The 15,616-nt window shown below is 30.3% G+C and overlaps 10 protein-coding genes across 10 annotated transcripts; 6 read left to right on the top strand and 4 right to left on the bottom strand.

The window, feature by feature from the left end:
- Positions 1-668: 668 nt before the first annotated feature.
- SDH6 (Sdh6p) lies at positions 669-908 on the top strand (the record flags this gene model as incomplete). Its single annotated transcript, XM_003685640.1, has 1 exon — positions 669-908. One exon carries the CDS (start codon positions 669-671, stop codon positions 906-908), a length of 240 nt encoding a protein of 79 aa, XP_003685688.1.
- A 245-nt stretch (positions 909-1,153) lies between these two features.
- On the bottom strand, positions 1,154-4,447 carry RGA2 (GTPase-activating protein RGA2; the record flags this gene model as incomplete). Its single annotated transcript, XM_003685641.1, has 1 exon — positions 1,154-4,447. The coding sequence occupies one exon, from the start codon at positions 4,445-4,447 to the stop codon at positions 1,154-1,156; it is 3,294 nt and encodes a 1,097-aa protein (XP_003685689.1).
- Positions 4,448-5,567: 1,120 nt separating this feature from the next.
- Positions 5,568-5,813, top strand: LSM6 (U4/U6-U5 snRNP complex subunit LSM6; the record flags this gene model as incomplete). Its single annotated transcript, XM_003685642.1, has 1 exon — positions 5,568-5,813. The coding sequence occupies one exon, from the start codon at positions 5,568-5,570 to the stop codon at positions 5,811-5,813; it is 246 nt and encodes an 81-aa protein (XP_003685690.1).
- Positions 5,814-6,207: 394 nt separating this feature from the next.
- Positions 6,208-7,698, bottom strand: ARH1 (NADPH-adrenodoxin reductase; the record flags this gene model as incomplete). Its single annotated transcript, XM_003685643.1, has 1 exon — positions 6,208-7,698. The coding sequence occupies one exon, from the start codon at positions 7,696-7,698 to the stop codon at positions 6,208-6,210; it is 1,491 nt and encodes a 496-aa protein (XP_003685691.1).
- Positions 7,699-8,003: 305 nt separating this feature from the next.
- TPHA0E01650 (SGNH/GDSL hydrolase family protein) lies at positions 8,004-8,732 on the top strand (the record flags this gene model as incomplete). The annotated part of the gene is made up of 1 exon (XM_003685644.1): positions 8,004-8,732. The coding sequence occupies one exon, from the start codon at positions 8,004-8,006 to the stop codon at positions 8,730-8,732; it is 729 nt and encodes a 242-aa protein (XP_003685692.1).
- A 247-nt stretch (positions 8,733-8,979) lies between these two features.
- Positions 8,980-10,338, top strand: BCS1 (bifunctional AAA family ATPase chaperone/translocase BCS1; the record flags this gene model as incomplete). Its single annotated transcript, XM_003685645.1, has 1 exon — positions 8,980-10,338. One exon carries the CDS (start codon positions 8,980-8,982, stop codon positions 10,336-10,338), a length of 1,359 nt encoding a protein of 452 aa, XP_003685693.1.
- An 81-nt stretch (positions 10,339-10,419) lies between these two features.
- TPHA0E01670 (uncharacterized protein) lies at positions 10,420-10,659 on the bottom strand (the record flags this gene model as incomplete). Its single annotated transcript, XM_003685646.1, has 1 exon — positions 10,420-10,659. The coding sequence occupies one exon, from the start codon at positions 10,657-10,659 to the stop codon at positions 10,420-10,422; it is 240 nt and encodes a 79-aa protein (XP_003685694.1).
- Positions 10,660-11,721: 1,062 nt separating this feature from the next.
- PHO92 (mRNA-binding phosphate metabolism regulator) lies at positions 11,722-12,717 on the top strand (the record flags this gene model as incomplete). The annotated part of the gene is made up of 1 exon (XM_003685647.1): positions 11,722-12,717. One exon carries the CDS (start codon positions 11,722-11,724, stop codon positions 12,715-12,717), a length of 996 nt encoding a protein of 331 aa, XP_003685695.1.
- Positions 12,718-13,168: 451 nt separating this feature from the next.
- Positions 13,169-13,873, top strand: CAT5 (putative monooxygenase CAT5; the record flags this gene model as incomplete). Its single annotated transcript, XM_003685648.1, has 1 exon — positions 13,169-13,873. One exon carries the CDS (start codon positions 13,169-13,171, stop codon positions 13,871-13,873), a length of 705 nt encoding a protein of 234 aa, XP_003685696.1.
- Positions 13,874-14,202: 329 nt separating this feature from the next.
- On the bottom strand, positions 14,203-14,775 carry FRQ1 (frequenin; the record flags this gene model as incomplete). Its single annotated transcript, XM_003685649.1, has 1 exon — positions 14,203-14,775. The coding sequence occupies one exon, from the start codon at positions 14,773-14,775 to the stop codon at positions 14,203-14,205; it is 573 nt and encodes a 190-aa protein (XP_003685697.1).
- Between the last annotated feature and the right edge of the window lie 841 nt (positions 14,776-15,616).

The raw sequence follows: 15,616 nt of genomic DNA on the forward strand, positions 1-15,616 counted from the left end.
GGAACTCTTTGCTTTTGTCTGTTCTTTCCGAATGTTGCTTCATGGGGAAGTTGTAGACCGAGAACAACCGAGATTAGCCGAAACACAGTTTGCCGAGTCCTTTCCGTTGCCATCAACATGAAGCAACTTAACCGGGTAGACGCACACACATACAACCAAATCATATAGCGTAAAAAAAGGCTTTTAATGAATTGACTATGATACCAGACAGACTACAATATAATAAAATATATAAATAAGATTATGTAATTATATGATATATATGGATCTATACATCATTATTCATAATGATGTATATGTCAACTAGTGACATATTGTTTTTTTTATGTAGGCCATAATGCACAATTGATTGAAGCATGATTTCATTCTTGAAAGGTTAATATTAGCACGTGATAATTAACTAATATTGTTCTTTTTTTGTCTTAATAAGATTTGTTCGGTCAAATAATATCGAACGTTTCACTTAGCAATGTCTACTAACCCTTAATTATATTTTAGTATATAGTAATGGATGCTAAGAAAAAAATAAAACAAAGTATTATTTAATGTGAATTATTGATGTAATTAAATGTATATATGAACATATTCATATAATCTTTATTTTCTTAGTTCATATACCGATTTCTCTGAAAGTAAAAATAACAGTAAGTTACTTAATCATTTGTAAAATGCGTGGCAAATTTAGTGGACTGCAAAAAGAGGCTATTCATCTTTATAGAAATTCTCTAAGAATTGCTTACAAAAAACCGATAGAAAACCAAAGTCATTTTTTCAAATATATACATGATGAATTCGATAAAAATAAAAGCATATCGAGAAAAGATTTTACCACTATAGAATATTTGATTAGAGTTGGAAATAAGAAACTAGAATCTTTTTCAAGATCAGAAGTAAAAGATATTCATTAATAAAAAAGCGAATTGCATTAGATTAAACTAAAAACAACAACTACAATAAATCTGTTTTATTTTAATTATTATATATTCATTTCACCAATTTCATTGTCTATAGATTTATTTTATGTAATATTAATACAAATTTTACATTATTTTTACGCCATTGTTACATTTTTAATAAAATAGGAAAGAAAATAAACAAAAAAACGGCAGTATGACTAATATCTTGGTACATATGCAAAAGTATGAGCACTTATTTATAAAAACAATTCTTCATAGTTCTTAAAAATAAATTGTGTAACATAATTTCTGAATTTCATATCAATCATATCCTTTTCCCCAGTAATGTCATGAATTATACTTGGACTGAATACAATGGCTAAATTTGATAAGTTCATTAAATTCCATTGACTGAATTGAGCAATTTTATTAACATGGTTGCTTAAAATTCTTAATAAAACATAATGTTCAACAGGAATAGTATTCAATAATTTTTTAAATGATGATAATGTAAAATTAAAAAGTTCTATGGTTTTAGAATTCTTTTGTTCTTCATTATTAGGTAACGCAGTTATTAAATCACTATTCTTTGTTATTTCTATCAATGGTTCATATACTTCAAACGGAATTAATGGATTAGGTAATTTACGCAAATATCTTTTTAAAACATTGCTAACTGCATTTACATCAGAATCCAAGAGGCTTTTCAATGTCTCAGACATTTCTTGAGTTGATTTAATCGGTTTAAATTCATTTTCAATTTCTTCTATTAATTTTTGAGAACCTGATTTTCTGTAGATACCTTCAGTTTTTAGATTATTTTCATTCTTTTCGATATAGGAAATACAAGTTGTAATGAGCATCGGCACCATAGCACCTTCATATATACATCTCTTAACCAGTAATGAGCCATATAGATTCTCACCACTTAATGAATTGTTCAAATTATATCCAGAAAAAGAAGGTTTTCCCAACGAGCGAGATTTATCTGTTGGGTATTCAAAAACGTTGGATTTCAAGTTAATTGGTTCCGAAATATCAAGCTTTGGATGTTCAGATGAATTTCCCAAATTCTTGGGGTTGTTTCCAAATAGTTTCTTATTTGGTGGTTGAGGAGATAGTTTAGTATTAGATTGTTGTTGAGGAGAACCATAAACAGATGGACTATCACTTGAAAATAATTTCCAAAATTTCGATTTTGAATTAGAGCTGTGAATATTCGTTAACTCATTAACAGAATTGGTCTGCTTTTTTGGAGTCAGCCCGGTATATAATTCATCAGTTTCTTCTTCTTTGATTGATTGTTCTGTTTTGGTTGGGTACAATGATGCAAGGGAATTTCTCTCAGACTTCAACTGTTCAACTTCACCAATTAAAGAGTCTTTTAGTTTTCTTAAATTATCAATCTCATTTGAGAGTCTTGATTTAGAGGTTTCCATATTTCTCAGTTCCAACTTCATTTTTCTCAGACTCAAGTCCAATTCTGCTAATTCTTTCGATAGCATAGCTGCTGTAGGAGAAGAAACTTCTTTCGGGTCTAAAGAATACGTAGCCATCGATTGAGGTACGGATAAAGATAATGCAGCAACATCTTCCTTTAAAATGTTATCAACACCTTGTAAGCTTGATTTTCTATAATGGTGACTACTAGTAGATGGGGTTGCATTAAACCTTGTAAAAGTGCTGTTAGTGTCCATGGAAGGAGTAACGGATGACAGCTCTGCAGCTGATTCTGGAGTATTTAGAGATTTGTTCGCCAAATTACTATTCGAACGTAAATGTGTATATTTAGCATCTTCATCAGCATGTGAAAAAGTTGATCCCATCGCAGTATTGTCTATGGTTCGGGCTTTTTGATCTGAATAAATAGTACTATCACTTTTTCCTCTACTAGAATGCCTCGTTTCTTTAGTTGCTTTTGATGATGTTATATTATCAATATTAGATGTATTGTTCTTCTGGGAAAAAACTCCCCAACCTGAGTGGGTATCCAACGAATCATCAATTTTGGTCACATATGGTGAATCATTATTAGGTTGTGCCGGTTTAAAGTTTCCTGTTTGTTTGGGTTTGAAATTCGAAACAAGATTTCTGGAAATCTTTGAAAGTGACCTAGATAATTTTTTCTTACCACCATTATCAGAAAGTGAATTCTGATTACTATTAGTTGTATTTGTATTAGTTATAACAGGCAAACTTAGATCATTTGAACTTTGACCAGAGTCGGAAGTATTTAATTGAGGATCTATCAAATGAGGATTGCTTGTAGCATCAATGTTTTCTTTATCTGTCGTTTGAAAATTAATAGCTAACCCATTAACTTTTTCAACCTTGTCATCATGTTCTTGTGTAGAATTTAATCTTAAATCAGTAGTCAAGCCTCCTTTAAAATCAGAGGCATTTACGGAAATCGGACTATTGATTGCATTGTTTGTCAGATCTATACTACCTACCGGTGTTCTAAATTTTCCATAAAATATGCTGTTAGTTGTTTCTTGTTTGTCAGCACTAAGGTAATTCAGATGTTCAGAATTCACATCAGCCTTCATTTGGTTAGATACAATTATACCATGTCTCTTTGGTGAAACCATGATATTTTTATCATCCATAGTTAAGTTTTTAGCATCTGTACTAGAAGTGCTATTTTTACGAATTTCTACATTAGGTGCCTTTAAAGATGCTTTTCTTATCTTTGATTCTTCATCAAAGTCAAAATTCTCTAATGTTGAATTTAATATTTCATCTATAGAAGTTTTTCTGTCGTGAACTTTCTGATTAGTGTCTTGGTTGGGTTTAGAATTTGAGTTTTCCCCAGGTAGAAATTGTGGTATTACGCTCTCTGAATTAGATTTTATATGAGATGAGATTTTTCTGTCATTAGACACTAGAAAGTCTGGAAACTTGTCAATATCTTCAGAATGATTAGAAGTTGAGATATCCTTTAACAACTCACCTTTACTGTTAATTTTGTTGATTTCTTCAGTAGAAATCAGCTTGGAATTTCTGTTGCTTTGAGCATTACGGTTAGGAGAAACTACTGTTCGTCTAGTCGATCTCTTTGGAATGACTAGATTCGACTGGTATGTATCCAGTGACCTTGACCTATTGTGTTCTTGTAAATAGAGCTTGTCCTTTTTCTTCTGTTGTTCTATCGCGGACTTTCTATTTAAAATCACCTCATGACAACCCATGCAGAGTAGACCCTTTTTTGTTTTTGCATATTTTAGTCCTTCTATTTCTTTTTCACATTTAAAACATTTAAAACATTTTTTACAATATGCTTCATTATTCGTTAATATTATTGCCATATTCGTTATGTGATCATTACAACTTGCACATTGATAGTTTGAACATTTTGAACATATTAGTAATTTTTGATCATTTCCAATTCTAAGAAAATCTGAATCTATATTCAATTTATCACGACAGTTATAACATTCAAAGCAATTCATATGCCATTTATCGTCATCTATTCTGAAAAATTTATTATCATCAATGACTAACTTACAATTTACACATTTAGGTGAATCTATTTTGAGAATTTCAGTCATAGTGTATTAATAACAAACGAGAAAGTTCGTAATCAAATAATGGATTCAGTAAATGTTATAGTCTTCCTTTAAATGAGCAGCAATAGAAATAGTAATAGTAATAGTATGAATAAAAAAACTGTCAAAATGCAAATTTGAAATTCTGTCGAGCCAATTGATATTAATGTATATTATCTAGACTATAAAAGAATGAAAACCTGTTGTTGGTAACGAAATTAAGTATCGAAATCCGCTTTGCAAGATTTATCAATAGATAATAGTCTAAAGGTAAATCAAATTTGAGAAAGACAGAGTATCTATTAGTTTAATTTATTGCATTCAAACGATAGAGGATTTATAACCAATATTAACAGGTACAACTAAACTAAATAGACATTCTTATAATTCCAACTTCAATATAATCCTAATTTAGTTATTTTTAGAATTATGTAGGAAGCGAGTAATTTAAATTTATTAATTAAATTTCAAATTTCTGAATATGGGAAACAATCAATGAATGTCTCCATATGATTATATAGTATAGTGTGCATATATATAATACAAGAGTATAGTAGTACCGCATGCGGTCTATTACGTGACACTGTTATTAGAATAGATGGACTGAAGAGTAACCTCAGATAATAAGGTTATTTATTTAGAACAATGTCAAGTCAATGGAGTTTACCTTGTGAAACTGTAGTATATGTCACGGTCTTATTGTTCATAAGGTGACAACATAGAACATTTGATACATTATCTTGATTTATTTCTTTTGTGAATCGAAACGTTTACTTTCTATGTATATCTATGGAATAAGCAGAGAGATAGAGGCAGATGGAACCTCTATTTCTATATAAACTGTAAGTAGAGATTACCCATCACTAGGACCTTGGTGCTTGAATCAGCAGAATCTTGCTCAGTTCAGTCTTCCTTTTCATTTGTTCTGATATTCGGGTAAATTCCGGTGTATACAATCTGTTTTAAGAAATAAGTCAAAATCATTAAATTGTCAGAAAAATTTCAATATATAAACCATATTAATGCTAAATTATATTTAGAGCTTGATCGTTTGATTGATTTAAGTACAGGGCAGGTAGCATATCCCAAACGTAAAACACACAGATATACATCTATATTAACTATGTCTGCTGAGACCAACAGTGTTTCTTCTCAATTCCTTTCAAATATTATTGGGAAGCCAGTCAATGTCAAATTATATTCCGGTATGTTATATAATGGTAAATTAGAATCAATTGATGGTTTCATGAACATTGCATTATCAAACACGACTGAGCATTATGAAAATAATGCTAATGGTATGCTAAGGAGATATGAAAATGATGTGTTTTTAAGAGGTACCCAAGTAATGTACATTAGCGAAGTATGATATTTTTAATTCAACATTTGTCATTATTGTACGTTGTTACAAGAAAATAAAAGCATTAGTAAGAAGGAATATGGGTAAATTTATTAAATGTTATTTAAATGAAAAGTAACAAAACATTTCACATTGTATTATAAATTTTCAAGCTTTCAATCTTTTCTCTTTTTTTGGCATTAACATGATGTACTTGGTTGTTGGTTTGATAAATTATATATCCATGTATTTACATACTTTTTATAATGGTAAAAAAAATATTGAAATTAATCAAGGCGTCGATGTACTATTTGTTTTTATAAATTGCTGTACTTACTTGATAAGTATCAATTGTTAATTATATTTGCAAAAAAAACATCTTCGATTCATAAAATTTTTACACATATATCGGTCATACAACAAGCTACTTTTTAGATAAGAGAGAATATGCTTCCTCTAAAGTTGAATATTTTACTCTCTTCTTATTTTGTAATTGGCCAAGTTCAATTTCTGATTTGTCTAGATATTTCCAATCACTCCATGTTGTGTGCTTAATATTATCGAGGTTAATATCCTTACCCTTAAAGCTAGTATCTTTTTCTAAATCAATTAAAACTTCATCTGCAACGTTAAATGCATTCATCATGGTAGACATTATAACTCCCTGACTACCAGTCTGTATCCACCCAGAACCATACAACTTAGGATATATCTCATTAGTTTTGGAATTAATTGCTCTGCCATTTTCTGTAGCTAAATGATCTCTACTAAATTTAATATTTAAATCATCAAAGTCTTTGAGGGGCCTGCCCATATATCCTAATGAGGTTATCAACAAATCTATGTCGTATTTAATCTGGGGTTGATCAACATCTTTAATCAATTTGTTATCCTCAGTGAATTTATTCTGATCTAATTCTAGACTTTTTATTACCCCACTGGCATTGGCTTCTATTTTTACTGGAGATTTTAGATAGTCTAATTCCCATTCTTTACGTATATTGTCATTCGCTAATTCTACAGGCTCAGCCTTTTTATAGTTCTTTTTTGTCCTTTCGTCAAACGATTTTAAGTATTCTGAACATATTTCAATTCTTCTCTTAAAGGCCCTATCAGAAGAAAGTTTTTCTAGTTCTTCAGATTTAAAATATTTATCAGAAATCTTTCCATGTATGCCATACTTCTCAAGTTCAAATAATTCTCTTAACTCTTTGTTGGTAAATTTAGAATTATAGAAATCTCTTCTAGCAATGATCTTAACATTTTTAATTGGTGCCCTCCTCAAACATGATAAAGCAATTGGAGATATATCTGTGCTCTCCCATATTTCTTTAACCTTATTACTTAATAATAAACGTGCAATATCCAATGCAACATTACCGTTACCAATAATACCAACATTAGAAACATTGGCCCAGTTATATTTAGTTAATTCTTCACTTTTATCACCTCCTGGATGACCATTGTACCAATTAATAAACTGTCTACTGCTAAATACACCCTTAACAGTGGATTCACCAGGGATATTCAATTTTCTATCACCTGAACATCCATAACTTAATACAACTGCATCTTGGTTTTCAAGTATAGTCTTTAAACTAATATCTGATCCAATTGATACTCCTCCAATAAATTCAAACTTGTGATTACTATCTGGGGTTGCTATGAAATATTTATCAGCTGTTTGTGTAAATGTTTCTTCACAATTTTTGACTTCAGGATGATCTGGTGCTACTCCATACCTACTTAACCCAAACGGGCTAGGTAACTTATCCCATACTGTAATATGCAAGGGTATATGTGATTTCTTAAATAGATGATGTGCAACATAAAATCCCGAAGGTCCAGCTCCTACGATGGATATTCTTTTCCTCTTTACTAAACTCGACAAATTTCTGACGAATTGTGAAGACATAATTTTATGCTAGTTAGCTATAATCGTTAGATTTGTTTAGTTAAAACCTATTTTATATTAAAATAAATCTTTAGGAACAATTTTTAACGGATTTAATAGTGTTTACTATCCCTTTATATATTCGATCATTTATTTTATTAAAATTCTATAAATTAAGTCATCGCCGATATTCGGTATGCTAAATCTGAAATTTCGATATAAGTAAATATTATCGAATAAATCTACTAAAAAGACCTGATTTTTAATACTTGTTTTTAGGAATTAAATAAGATGAACAAATAACAATTCAGACTCAAAATTTTAAGATGTCGATGGTCTATGATTCATTTTTATTGTTTGGTGATTCTATAACTGAATTCTGTTACAATTCAGATATGGAAAATATGCAAGGTACACAGTTCACTTTAGGGGCTGCTCTGTCTAATGTTTATACCAGAAAAATGTCTATAATTCAAAGAGGTTTTTCTGGTTATACATCAAGATGGGGGGTTAAGATACTACCAAAGGTATTAGAACAAGACTCTAGTATTAAAATTGCATACATTTTCTTTGGATCTAATGATGCTTCCAGCGGTGGCTTACAACATGTCCCTTTAGAGGAGTATAAAGAGAATACCAAAAAAATGCTTCATATGTTGAAGAAAAAGGGTATAAAACCAATCTTAATAGGACCAGCTGTCCATAATCTCGAATATTGGAATTCTACAAAGCCGGAAGAAGCTGCTTCGGGAAATTTCCGTACAAATAAAGCTTTTAAAGCATATTCAGATGCTTGCAGTGCACTTGCTAATGAGGAAGGTATACCATTTGTTAATCTAAACGCAGCATTTACAAAAGCTGGTGATGATAGTTGGAAAAATTTATTGGGTGATGGTTTACACTTTAATGGTGCCGGGTATAAAGTAATGTTCGATGAATTAATGAAAGAAATCAGTAACCATTATCCGGAATATTCTCCAGCTAATATGGCTTATAAGTTACCAAATTGGAGAGAGATCAGTCCTTCCGGAGACTCATTAGATAAATTTTTGTAGATATTACTATTTAAACGGTTATATACTTATATTGTATTTAATTGAAATATATTTCATAAGGTTGAACTTTTATCTGTCGATTCTTTCAAAGCGTTGCTTAAGTTTCCCACCGCTAAAAAATCCGAATGGATAAAATGTCAAGAAATAAAATGAAATGTACAATATAATAAAACTTTTACCTATGAACTTTAATTAATACTAGATCAATCACATATTCAATTATCAAAAACATCGTTGTGTAGTTGATATGTCAGATAGTGATGGCATAGAAGCACGAGAGAGCAAGCCGCTCACTGTTGATATTCCAATTACTTCAAATAATAATGATGATTCATTCAAGGGTAAAATCAAGTCACTTATCAACAATGCTATGGAAAACAACCCATATTTTGCTGCAGGTGGTGGGTTAATGATTCTGGGTACAGGATTAGCGCTTGCTAAAAGCGGTGTAGCTATGGGAAGCAGTTTACTGTATCGTAATTTAATAGTTGATTTAGAGATTCAATCAAAAGACAAGTCATATAGTTGGTTCTTAACATGGATGGCGAAACATCCACAAAGAATTTCAAAACATTTAGCAGTTAAGACTCAGTATGTTCAGCATAATAACGGCTCAGTTACAACGAAGTTTGATTTTGTACCTGGACCAGGCAATCATTGGATAAGATACAAAGGTGCATTTATTTATGTCAAGAGAGAAAGATCGTCTAGAATGGTCGATTTGACTAATGGCTCTCCATTTGAAACCGTTTCATTAACTACATTGTATAGAGATCGATATTTATTTAATGAAATTTTGACAGAGGCCAAAGAATTAGCTGTTAAATCCTCAGAAGGTAAAACTGTTTTGTATACATCTTTTGGTCCCGAATGGAGGCCATTTGGGCAACCGAAAGCTAAAAGAGCCATTGAATCTGTGATCTTAGATAAAAATATTAAAGAAGATATTCTGAAGGACGTTAATGATTTTTTACGAAATGGTCAATGGTATTCTGAAAGAGGTATACCTTATAGAAGAGGATATTTGCTATACGGTCCACCTGGATCAGGCAAAACTAGTTTTATTCAAGCACTAGCAGGTGCATTGGATTACAATATATGTATATTAAATCTATCAGAGAACAACCTAACAGATGACAGGCTAAATCATCTAATGAATAATATGCCTGAAAGAAGTGTTCTATTGTTAGAGGATATCGATGCAGCATTTAATAAAAGAACACTGAACAGCGAATCGGGGTACCAAACAAGTGTAACATTTAGTGGATTATTAAATGCGTTAGATGGTGTTACTTCCAGTGAAGAGACAATTACATTCATGACCACAAATCATCCCGAAAAATTGGATCCGGCTATTTTAAGACCCGGTAGAGTTGATTTCAAACAATTTGTTGGTAATGCTACAGAGTACCAAATTAAAAATATGTTTTTAAAGTTCTATCCGAATGAAAACACACTCTGCAATGAATTTATGAAAAAAGCAGCTTCATTGAAGAAACCAATAAGCACAGCCCAATTACAAGGATTGTTCGTGATGAACAAAGATGATCCAAAGGCTGCAGTTGCAACCATAAATACAATTTCCGATCCTATTAATTTTAACTAAATATATACTTTGTAAAACAATTTGTAAATAGATTTTATTATTATATCTTCATGTTCATTATATTCATTATGTCGGTTATATTTAAACTACACTATCCTCGTTCGCTATCTGTCTATATGCTCTATTTATATGTTCTGGTAACACATCTAAGGATCTATCTTGTTTTGCAAAATCATTTGCAGTCTCTATTATTTTAATTAATAATTGATCATATATACAATTTAGTATAAGAAAATCATTGTCTTCAATATCAATAGTATCGACATTGGAACTATTTTTTAATTCCCTTAAGAGATAATTTTGTAGAATGTTATTACTCATAGTGTCATTCAATTCGAATATGATCCAGATGTATACCCTTTAAACGGATTGCTACACAATTTAGTATTATATAACAATAGTAACACTAGGTCCTTGATATATATATTTATGCATATACATATATAAATATATGTATATGCATAATTTCATATCATTACTATTACGCGTCGATCAAATATGTAATACCAAATACTTACTATTAGTTTTCAATATATTGATCTGATATTGAAGCGGAGCTTGCAAAACACGCGTGATCACCTTGGATTGCCATTGCGACAACAACAAGCAAAAAGAAACGGGATTCAATATCCAACAAATTTTTAGTTAGTTATTACTGCAACATGCAAAGGAGTTTTGTTATGATGTAATTAGGATAATGTACGTGCATGTTATAGTATATTTAAAAACAAAGTAGATATCTCCCTTAAAAAAACATATCAACAATTAATTAATTAATTAATTATTATATAAGCATTATTAACACAACATGCCAGTATAGTGATTTCAAGACTGGCCTCTCCAATTAGTTTCCTTTTTTGGGTTTCCTGTGATTTCTTTTCTTATTGTTGTTTTCGTCTTGAAAGTTCTAACTTAACATGTGAAAGTGGAGATTGCAGGCAAGCTTTATTTGTCACAATGACAAACGTGATGCAGAATTGATTATCTTTTAAGGGAGCGCGGATCATCTTGTATAGGGTGCTGTTTAAGCAAGAATCGATGACTAGTAATCTATTGCACTGAAGAGATTTTATATAGTATTCTGTTCTGTTCTTTTTGTCTCCTGGTATTGTTGATTTTTTTTTTTGGGCTTTTTTTTTTTGCTTGACACAAAAACTTGATAATTATTTGGGCGGCTAATTTCAATATTTCTTTATTTCAAAATCCAAATACTATAAATACAGACAACAAGATATATAATATATATATATTCAGATATGCATTAATTCTGATTCTTGAACTTATATTTTCATTCGGTTTCCTTTCATGGCATAATACAGACAACAATTATAGCAGTGTTAACAGTGCTAGCAAATAACAAATAACAAATATACCATCTTTAGTATGGACTATACTACTTATTCATCGCAATCATCAGTATTTTCTCCCTTCCCAAATTATAAACCCTTGACTGAAAATACTTTTCACAATGAACAACAACAACAACCACACAGAACTATTGAAGATAGCTTGAGAGGTTTGGAAAGCTTTTTTACTAATGATCTTTTGGGAAATCCCATTGTGGAAAATAACTCTTTGGAGACAAATACAATTGATATTAAACATAAAACTGATTTTAACTGTAATGATAATAATTATTTACATGATAATATTAGTCTTAATCACATTCAACATAATGGGTTAACATATGATACTAGTGGAAAGATCGCATCACCAAATAATTTATATTATAATAGTCAATCTTATGAGTACAAAAATGCCGATACATTTTTATCATTATCTCAGCAACAGCCACAGTACAATGATCAAATACCAAGAAGCATTCCTTTCGATATGTCTGCCAAATCAATCTATTTAAACCCAAAACTATCGATGGCTATTGTTCCGAAATGGGTAAATGTTCCAGAGGGTTCTAAGTTTTTTGTCATTAAATCATCCAATATTGAACATATACAAAAATCTTATTATAATAGAATTTGGTCATCTACATATTTTGGAAATAAAAGGTTAAGTGAAGCATTCATTTCATTGGAATACGATAGTAAGATTTTCTTACTATTTTCTGTCACCAAATCAGGAAGATTTTGTGGCGTTGCTGAAATGACTTCAAATATACAAGATAACTTGGATACAAGCATATGGGAAGATGATGATAAAAAATTTGGACAAGCTTTTAAAGTTAGATGGGTATTTGTCAGAGACGTCCATAATAGAAATTTAAAACATTTCCTAATACCAGCAAACGAAATGAAACCAATCACCAATTCAAGGGATACACAAGAGATACCTTTTTCCATTGGTAATTCGATAATTAAACTATTTAAGGATAAGACAAAAAACACAGCAATAACATCATTCCTGGATGAGTGCTACGAATAATTAATATTATTTTTATTCTCTTAGTTACCTTAATTAATCTACAATATGACACTATTTTTACGTTTTATTAATATGGATTGCCCTTGATTTTCTTATTTTATATTTAAGGTGCTTTCTTAATCATTATTTTTTAAATAGCCTGTTTTGGTTGGGATACTGAAAAATGAAAAAAAAGGTCATAATATCCAAGAAACAAAATTGGGAAAATGGATCTTAGTAGAAATAATTTATAACTAATACCAATAGAAGGATATATATAATAAGAGATAATTAATTCATTTTTTTCAATAAAATATTTGAAACATTTATAATTGATATCAGAAAAATAGTAAGTACATATATTCTGAGTGTATAATAATTCAATATTACATAACAATAAAGAAAGACTACATAATACTTTTGTAGCTTTATTACAGGTCACTTAAGGTTATTGTTGTTTAATTATTTTCAAATGTTTTGTAAACAATGTTCCAAGTCTTTAATACAAAGGAGGACATTTTCTGTCTTGGGTAATTTGAAGAAAAGCAATAATGTAGGCAAGCCTTTTAAACAAAATAACAATAGTCAAATTAGATATAGTCCTTTAGATGATGCCCAAACAGCATATTTAGATAGAGTCATCCGTGTTGATCAAGCTGGTGAGTTAGGGGCAAATTACATTTATGCAGGCCAATTTTTCGTTCTGGCTAACAAGTTCCCACATTTGAAACCTATATTACAACACATGTGGGATCAAGAGATCCATCATCATAATACATTTAACGAGTTGCAGATCAGGAATAGAGTCAGACCATCTTTAATTACTCCTTTTTGGAAACTCGGCGCATTTTTCATGGGTGCAGGTACAGCCTCAATATCATCAGAAGCAGCAATGGCTTGTACAGAAGCTGTTGAGACAGTAATAGGTAAACACTATAATGAACAATTGCGTTGCCTGTCAAATCAATATGTGCAAAATAAAACAGATGGTTCAAAAGGACTACCAGACGAAGTTAAATCTTTGACTGATGTTATTACACAATTTAGAGATGATGAATTAGAACATTTGAATACTGCCATTGAATATGACTCAAAAAAAGCTGTTCCATACATTATGCTAACCGAGGCTATTAAAAGTATATGTAGAGTCGCTATTTGGTCTGCTGAGAGGGTTTAATGTTTGTTTCAATGGCATTTAAACCTTGCATTCTGATTTTTTCTTGAACCATATTCAGTTTTGTAAAATACTCTAAGATACATATTCTCCTATATATTCGGTAAGATTTCTTTTATGATTTAAAAAGATAAATACTAAAGTAAATGTTTGTTTTTATAAGTGCTATGTATCTATTCTAGTTTATTTTTTTGCTGAGGACGTAAGCGTTTAACCACATATGAATAAAGGTGGTAATACTGGTATTTACATGCATGAATTATTACTCCAATCTACAAATATAATGGAATGGTTATTTAAATCGAGATTATGAACATATAAATGTACATTCATCACACCAATCCACTATATAAGTTTAGAGCACCTACAATTGATGGGTCCACTTTCGAACCTTCTCTGAATTCCTCCAAAGTAATGTAACCGTCGTCATCCTTATCCATTATCTTGAAAATTTTATTAACTCTAAGTTCAGGAGTGGCTTCATCCTCACTCAATTTTACCATAGACCCCATCATCTTATATATGCTTGACACAATAGTATACATTTCATCATATGTTATATAGCCGTCATTATTTAAATCGTACAACCTAAATGCCCAAGCTAATTTTTCTTCTTGTGTACCTCTTGAAGTTATGCTCAAAATTGTAATGAATTCATAGAAATCTATAAACTCACGATGATCTTTATCGAAAACATTAAATATGTGGTTTGCAAATTCCTCAGGATATCCAAATGGGAAGTATTGCTTGTAAATGTTAACAAAATCCTCACGAGTCAACTTACCACTTGGAAAATCTCTTAGAAAACCTTTATGCCATTGTTGAATCTCTCTTCTATCAAAGTAAGTTGATTGTTTTAGACTTGCTATATCATCTTTCGTTAATTTAGAGGCCTTAGCACCCATTTTTACGCTATCTACCTAGTTATAGTGCTTTTGCTATCCAGTTTCTTCTGTTCAATACCGATCAGAAACAAATATCAGATAAATAATTGAATTTTGAAATACAATATTAAAATTTTAATTCTTCAATAAATAATTAAGGTAAAAATCAATTATCTGTATTATTATTATTTTCTTGAATTTCAATTTTTTATGATTTGTATGTTTTACATTTTCTTAAATCCACAACAAAAATGATATTGAGTATGTGGACATATAGCGTGCCTTAACTATACATTTTACGATAACAAGATTCAATATTTATAACTTTAAAATTGTTAAAGACAATAAGTTATGGTTGCATAAACAAGAGATGTAGAATATAAGATATATAAGTCTTGGCTATAAAAGACATTCAACCTTGCTAAGTACGATGAAACTAGATTTGTGTAGTTCTCTACCATTGCAACTGATATCGATATGTTTTATTTTTATGATGAACTGAAATAGTTTTGTAACAGTTCATCTGATTGCTTATTGATCAGAAGTCATGTGTAATGTAAGCCAAGTAAATAATCTGAAACTGAACTGGCGTATCACTTAGATAACATTAACTCTTACATAACATTATTTAAATATAAATCATGATGATAATTGTAACTGGAATCATTCGGTACGTCATAGTTATATGCTTTTTAGAAATAAGATTTAGGATATTTGTAATAATACTTCTAAGAAACAAAACGAAGGTAAGAAGGAATCTTGCACATTGATATAATTTAACGTGTAGCTTCGTTTCATTTCTATTCTTATATTGAGAATATAATTTGTATATTCAATTCTTTATTTTAATTTTAAGAAATCC

This window comes from Tetrapisispora phaffii, chromosome 5 (assembly GCF_000236905.1).
Source record: "Tetrapisispora phaffii CBS 4417 chromosome 5, complete genome".
Taxonomy (NCBI): Eukaryota; Fungi; Ascomycota; class Saccharomycetes; order Saccharomycetales; family Saccharomycetaceae; genus Tetrapisispora; species Tetrapisispora phaffii.